Source organism: Garra rufa, chromosome 24, assembly GCF_049309525.1.
Source record: "Garra rufa chromosome 24, GarRuf1.0, whole genome shotgun sequence".
NCBI lineage: Eukaryota > Metazoa > Chordata > Actinopteri > Cypriniformes > Cyprinidae > Garra > Garra rufa.
Window position 1 is genome coordinate 29,865,510 of NC_133384.1, and position 8,438 is coordinate 29,873,947.

The window sequence follows — 8,438 nt, forward strand, 5'->3', positions numbered from 1 at the left end:
TTAATCATTATCATATAAAGTATTTTATAGTTTTGAATTTTTTTTATTTAGATAACTTTATTTAGTTACTGTATTTAGTTTTTACCTATTTTTTTTTTTTTTTTGTGTGTGGTGATTCAATTTCATTTCTTTTTAGAGTCAAATGTCCCTCATTAAAATTTCCCCAATTTGTATTTTAGCAGAGCTCTGAAAGCGCAACAGAGACCAAGTGATGTTTGGACTGGGAATGATCCGTAATGAAACAACCACAACAGACTGAAAATGAGGAAACATGATGATGGCACAGATAGATGAACACAAAAATGCTCAGGGGAAATAATATGTTCAAATGAGTTTATTGATCAATGAAATGGATCGTCAACAGATACATCACAAATACAGGGATACAGACAGAATGAAAAAGTATAAACATGTTTTTCAGACTTCGTTTGTTTCCTTCATTTGGAATCGTTTAACATAATCAGAATGGCAAGACGATACACATGACAATGAGGATGACTGAGATTAGCACGATCGCTAATGAGCTGGAGGAACGGAGAATAAATGATACCGTGTCGCAAAGCAAACAGAAAACCACATCTTTGCAATAACTGTAAACATGAATCAGGGTCTAGCACCAACATGTAGCCGACGGGCGGCACGACCTTTGACACCTGACTGACTGAAGCTTAAGGCCTTCACAGAACACACAGGAAATTTGCGCAAGCCTTTAAACTAGCGATCCATGCGCCGTCACGACTAGTGCTACATGAGCGCAAATGCATTACTCCTGCAGGGACCTGCATCATCAAATCAAGTGTAAATCCATGACGTCTAAAATAATAACAGCACCAAAAGATTACAGGATGACGCTCACCAGTGTAGGTCCAGTTAGCACCACAAGTTCTGTCAGCTAGACAGAAAACGTTCAGAGAGAGACCAGACTCACTGTTCTTACACCAAACACACCACAGATTAGCTTCTTAGCTTCTTAGTGAATAAACACACGCGTCACAAGCTCGTCGGTTTGACCTTTCTCTCACAGGTGTGATCAACTAGTCGACTAGACATGCAAAAATGAGTTCAAATAGTAGATTTTTTAAATTAGTTCAATATTTTTGTTGCAGTTCAAAGGGGATGAATTTAGAGACGCAACTTCTCATGATCATTTTAATTTGAATATTTTTAGTATGATAAAACGTTTTGAGGAGTTGCATTTTTAATTGTTAATTCCACCACTGATTCCATAAAAAAACACTTTTTTGTTGTTGTTTTTTTCTTCCCAAATATATTATTTTTTCTAATTTAATATAAAAGAAAAAGTATATATTTTTAGTTTATGTACACTACCATTCAATTTTTTTTTAGTTTATTTAATTTTTTTTTTATTTAGCCATATTAATTTATAGAAGCCCATTTCTGCCACAGAATTAAAAAAAAAAAAGAAAGGTAAAAAATCTAAAATTAAATGGCTACTGTTTTTTCACAATTCTGAGTTTATGTCCGAATTTTGACTTTTAAGAAAAAAGTTAGAATTGTGACATAAAAACCACATAGTAAAAAAAAAAAGAAAAAAAAAAAGGTAATTGTGACCTTCTAATCTCACAATTCTGACTTTTTTTCTTAGAATCAGAAATTTCTATCTCACAATTCTGGAAGAAAGAAAATGTCAGAATTTTAAGATAAAAAAAATTTAATTCAGGAAATACATATTAATTTATGGAGGGCCATATCTGCCACAGAATATTTTATATATATATATATATATATATATATATATATATATATATATATATATATATATATATATATATAATTTTGAGTTTAAATCTCATTATTGTGATTTTTTCCCCCCTCAGAATTCTGAGTTTGTCTAACAATTATTTTTTTTCCCCGCCACAGATCTCAACATTTAAAAAAAAAAGGTAACTGAGACTTTTTTTTTTCACAATTCTGACTTTTCTTGCAAGTTTACATCTTGCAATTCTAAGAAAAACAGGTGCAATTATCTTTTCTTTTTTTTTTATTCCCGGAAGGACATTAATTCATGAAAGGTAATTTTTGCCACCGAATTCAAATAAATTATTTTTCTCACCATTCTAAATTTATATCTCAGAATTTGGGCTTTGTTTCTTGTCATTTTGAGTTTACATCTCACAATTCTGTCTTTTTTCATTTTATTTTTTTATTCTATGGGAGAAACTGTTTTTTTTATATATATACAGCAAGGACATTAATTTATGGAAGTCCATTTCTGCCACGGAATAAAAAATAAATTAAATAAAAATGTAATTTTAACTCTGTTAAAAAGACTGTTTCTTGCAATTTTGAGAAAAAATTTGTGAAATATAAACTTGGAATTCAGCCTTTTTTGTTGTAATTTTGAGTTTAAATCTCACAATCCTGCCATTTTTTTCTTCTCATAATTTTGAGTTTAAATCTCATAACTGTGACTTTTTTTCCCTCCAAATTCTAAGTTTACATCTCACAATTCTGCATTTTTTTCTGCCGCAAAATATATATAAAAAAGTAATTGCGACCTTGTTTAGGATTTTAAAGTTAATATTTTGCAATTCTGAGAGAAAAAACTTGCAATTATCTTTTTATTCCATTTTATTCTTGAATTCTGTGGCAGAAACTGTTTTTTTATTGTTTTATTTTATTTTTATTCAGCAAGGACATAATTTATGGAAGGCCATTTCAGCCACAGAATAAAAAAAATATACAATAAATGTAATTGCAACTCTTTATCTCACAATTGACTTTGTATCTCTCAATTCGTACATTGTTTCTTGCAATTTTAAGAAAAAAAGTCTGAATTGTAAAATATAAACTTGGCATTTTTGAGTTTAAATCACAATTCTGATTTTTTTTAGATAATTTTTTAGAATGATTTCCGAATCATGTGACACTGAAGACTGGAGTAATGATGCTGAATATTCAGCTTTGAATCACAGAAATAAATTACATTTGAATATATATTTAAATAGAAAACAGTTATTTTAAAATGTAATATTTAACAATACTACTGTTTTAATCATATAAATGCAGCCTTAGTGAGCATAAGAGACTTCTTTTCATAAGCATTACAAAACAATCTCACCAACCCGAGACTTTGGAATGGTAGTGTACATGCAATCAGACATTTTCAGCCTTACATTTGACCTCTAACTAAACCCTAACCCTAACTAGTCGACTAGTCATTCAAACCACCCACTGAGTACGTGAGTTTGATAACATGTAGTTTCGCACATCCCTATTATCAACACTGCTGTTCGGTTTAGTGATTAACGTTTGAAAAGCAGTCACAGACAGTAATTCGCATCATTTAGCGCTTTAATCTCTCATCTCAGCCGTTATGCTTGCAGTAACCATGGCCGCAGTCATTTTGCTGAGCTAGATTTGAATTGGAACATAGATGGCAGTTTGGATGCCCGACCTGACCTCATCCGCCATGCCAGCGCTCTGACGGCCAATCAGAATGCGTCTGGGCCGTGGCCGTCTCTGTTTACTTTTGCTCTTGGCGAGGTCTGAATGCCTCTGCCCACCGCCGTCTCATATGTTATGCTCGGATTCTTATCATACTAGCTAAATATAACCACAGGATACACACCACCTTTATGATTCTCCATTTTCTGGATTATTTAATGATTGCCGTTTTCTCTCAACTGTTCAAAGCAGAGTTTTGTTTGATCGGCTGGGATTCTGGGAAACGTTCAGACCACTCATGCAAATGCATACATACACACAAATACACAGAGAAAGAGAAAGAGAAAGGATAGAGCCCTTACAAAATGTACTGTACATGGTACATCAGAGGGTAATACTATGGTACCTTTGAAATATACTATGGTACTGGAATTGATTTGTCATGGCATTTACATGGTACCTACAAGAATATGGGTTTTGTAAACTATGGTAATACCATGGTATTTTAAAAATACTATGGTAATACCATGGTAAAATATGTAAAATAGGATGGTAGTGCTATGCTACATTTTCAATTCCCAAAAAAGCATAGTAGTATTATTAAATGTCATGGTAAAATATCTAAAACACCATGATACCATGTTCAATACCATGGTACTGTAAATAGATGTTCAAATTACCATGTAGTACCATGGTGCCATAACAAATGTCATGGTAAAACGTTTAAAATACCATTGTACTACCATGGTATGATAAAAATTTCATAGTAGTACCATGGGCAAATTATATTATGTATAAAATACCATGATAGTACCATAGTAAAATGTGTAAAATCGGATGGTACATTTTTAACATACCATGGTAATACCATGGTAAAATGTCCAAAACACCATGGAACAGTGTTCAGTAACATGGTAGAATATCCCAAATAAGTTGTAGTTGTTCAAATTACTATAGTAGTACCGTGGTTCCATAACAAATGTCATGGTAAAATATCCACAATACCATGGTAAAATAATTAAAATAACAGTAGTCCCATGGTAATGCTCAAAAATGTTCAAAATGCCATAGTAATATTATGGTAACATGAATAAATGCCATGGTGAATTGTATAAAATACCATGGTACCATGTTTAATACCATAGTAGATTCCATAGTACCATGGTACTATATTCAAAATACCATAGTAGTAACATGGTGCCATGCTCAAAATGCCATAGTAGTATCATGGTAACATTTTCAAATGTCCAAAATACCATGATATTACTCCGGTTCCATGTTCAAAACACCATGGCAGTACCATGGTATCATGTTCAAAATACCATAGTAGGATCATGGTGCCATGAACAAATGCCATGGTAAAATTTCCAAAATACCATGGTAGTACCATGGTAAAATGTATAAAATATCATAGTAGATTCCATAGTACCATGGTACTATGTTCAAATGTTCCATAGTACCATAGTACTATGTTCAAATATCATGGTACCAGAATACCATGACATTACCCTGGTTCCATCTTCAAAACACCATGGCAGTACCATGGCGAAAATGTCTAAAATACCATAGTAAAATCATGGTGCCATGTTCAAATGTCATTGTAAAATGTCCAAAATACCATGATATTACCCCGGTTCCATGTTCAAAACACCATGGTAGTACTATGGTGAAAATGTCCAAAATACCATAGTAGATTTCATGGTGACATGTTTAAAATAGCATAGTATTGTCATGGTACCATGTTTTAAATATCATGGTAAAATGTCCAAAATACCATGATATTACCCCAGGTTCCTTTTTCAAAACACCATGATTTTACCATGGTAAAATGTCCAAAATACCATAGTAGTATCATGGTACCATTAACAAATGTCATGGTAAAATGCCCAAAATACCATGGTAGTACCATAGTAAAATGTCCAAAATATCATAGTAGATTCCATAGTCCCATGGTGCCAAATTCAAAATACCATAGTAGTATCGTGGTACCATGTTCAAATGTCATGGTAAAATGTCTAAAATACCATGATATTACCCCAGTTTCATGTTCAAAACACCATGATAGTACCAAGGTAAGATGTCCAAAATACCATAGTAGTATCCTGGTACTATGTTCAAATGTCATGGTAAAATGTCCAATATACCATGGTACATTTTTGTAAGTCAGTGAAAGCAAGGAAAGTACTGCAGCAGTATCAGGGTAATAACATAGTGTTACTTCTATACTAAAATACTATGGTATTACCATGGTATTTCTGTTAGTTGAAAGAGCAGACCGATTATGTATGTGTAGTAAATGTGAACAAAGCGCTAAAAGGCATTTTAATCATATACTGATTAATTTATTAAGTCTGTCAGGACACTTCGTCCCAAACCGAGTCATGAAGTACATGAATTTGAAGAATGTCCCATTTTTTCGTTTTCTTTTTTCTTGAAACAATGAAAAAGGAAAAAAAGAAAGAAAAAGCATCAATACAGACACACATTCAAACACCGCTTGCCAGAAACACGCATATGTTTTCCTTTAGATCACGTACGTTGTAAAGGAAACGTGCTTAGCACGGATGACAGCTTAGCACTTTAAGTACCACTTTAAGTACAAGTTGAGGTTGAGACCATTCGATTTCAAATGTACCAACTAAAAAAAATAATAATAATCAAACATAAAAAACTCTAATGCAAGCAAATAACTGTATGTTCAAACATCCGGACCGCTCTAGAGTCAGACTGCAAGACATGAACCCAACTGAAAGTTCTGACGTTACATGATATATCCTTGATTTTCTTCTCGGTTGATAATAAAGACACAGGACTGGATGTGAAGGCTTGCATACACTTTGAATCAAGCGCTGTCCTGAGTTGCTCTGGTGGTTCGGGTTCAAACGTCAAGGTTCTCGGATCCCATCCAGACCTAAAAACAAGGCAGTCCGAAGGAGATGACATGCTCGGTCTCGAACAGCAACCTTTCGGAAAAAGGGAAGAAACGAATTCTCAAATCTCTGTCCTTGTAAACACGACCAAACGAGCGAGCGTTAAGCACGATAAACGGTTCGAGCGCTTCCAATTCTACCGTCGGACGGAAAAGAAAAAACGTCGTTGCAGTGGCTTGGTCTTCCCTCTGTTTTGACTGATATGTTAGGCAGAGGTTAAGGAGTCCCGCCCCGTTCCAGCAGCCCTGCAGTGTGGCCCCTGGCGAAAATGAGGTCTCGAATCGATCTCAAAGGGAGCAAAGCAATATTGGACTGCCGTTCCCGACAGGACAAACGAAGCGGTGCGTAAAAACAAACGAAGAAACGAAACCAAAGCAAACACAATCCATAATTAAGGCTATTAAAAATATTGCAGAATATTTTGGCCCCTGTTTTTGAGACAGACTGCCACAACAGTCAAAACTTCCCTCTCTACATATCACTGCAAAATATTTAGTGCAGGGAGGGAAAAGAAACAAAAAATATGTATAGAAAAGAAAGAAAACGTAAAAAAAAAAGAGAAAAGATCCTCTTTGGAGTCTTTATTTGGTTTGGGATGCTTTAAAGGGAATCGTAAATGTTTTGGAAATAAATAAACCGGAGCCAAGCGAAAATTCCGAAAGTACAAAAGAAAACGCGACTCCTGCCGACATTTGCGTAATTTTTTTCATTTTCAGCGTGCACTTGTAAAACCTAAAGCGATTTCCACGTCGAACAGTGGCACTGGAGCGGCGCAATGCGCCTTGGGATCCTTGCGATCCCGCAAGCCTCCCGCAAGTCCTACAGCAGGTGCACGGGGGGCCAATGGGACAAGAGAAGGGAGTTTTGGAGGCAAATGCGCACCTCGTCTCCTGAAGGGGGGAATCAAAGCAAAGGCCCTCGCCGTTCTCCATGGTCGAGAGCCAAAGTCCGCAAGTTTAGGGTGTTTACGCCACCGTGTCTCGTGGCCGTGTGACTCACACCCACTCCTGCATGGAGCGTTTGCAGTACAGTATGTGTCGGGGCGTCCCCTTCCTCTTGAACTGAAAGACGGTGTAGATCAACACCAGCAGGCAGAGCGCCAGGACGCAGGGGATGACGATGGCGATGGCTTTGACCGTGCTGGCTTCGTTGTCCAGTTTGATCACGACGTCCTCGTCCTCCGTCGGCTGCGTGTCGGGGTCGATGGGCGTCAGGTCGCAGCCCATGAAGTCTTTGAGGATGGAGCGAGGGTAGCCCGGCTCCACCCGCAGCCTGTGGTTGTTGAACTTCCAGTACTCTCTGTCCTTGTAGAAGTAGGTAAAACCTGCAAAGCATCATTAGATTGTTAACTGTGCCTGTTCATTTACAGCTGTTTTTACATTTTTACAAATTTCACGAACATCCAATGCTCCAAATCACTTCAAAATGTACTTGTTGCTTTTAAATTGATTCAGGGTTATTAACTAAAATGATTTTTTTAAATATATATTAGCTGATAAAAAGTAAAATGTTTATTTTAGCTGTAGTGGCTATCAGGGCAACATTCTCTTTTATATTTTCACCTACTAAAATAAAACTAAAGCTGAAATACAATTATTAAAAACTGAACAGACTAATACAAATTACAAAAACACACAAAACTAAATGAATAAAATGAACTAAAATTAAACTGAGAACAGAAAATAAAGAAATTAATTAAATGTTAATAAAAATATAACGATCTCAGGTATACTGAAATAAAAAAGCTCAATAAAAGCTATATAAATATAGCTTTTTATCATTTAAAACATCACCATTATATTTCTATAATTATTGTATCAATAGATTATTTAATACTGATCATTTTTGTACTTTTTGTTAATAAAATATACACTTATGTCTGTTTTTAAAATGTAAAATGTTAATACTGATTCTTTTTGTATTTTTTATAAAACAAAATATATTAATGTTTATGTTTGTTTTTAAAATCTAAAAATGTTTTGGCTTTTTAAATTTTAAAATATCAGTTTTATTTTATATAACTTTTATCAAATGTTTTTTTAAATTAATATTGACAATTGTTAATAAAATATATTAACTGTTATGTTAGTTTTTAAAGTC

The 8,438-nt window shown here is 34.5% G+C and overlaps 1 protein-coding gene across 2 annotated transcripts in view; it reads right to left on the reverse strand.

Annotated features, from left to right (window-relative positions):
• Positions 1–316: 316 nt before the first annotated feature.
• The window catches only part of LOC141300896 (matrix metalloproteinase-16-like), a 92,823-nt gene continuing 84,701 nt past the window's right edge, over positions 317–8,438 (reverse strand). For both annotated transcript variants that reach the window (XM_073831179.1, XM_073831178.1), the window contains one exon: positions 317–7,662. In XM_073831179.1, coding sequence (XP_073687280.1) covers positions 7,334–7,662 — 329 coding nt within the window. In that variant the 3' untranslated portion in view covers positions 317–7,333. The remainder of the gene's footprint in view (positions 7,663–8,438) is intronic.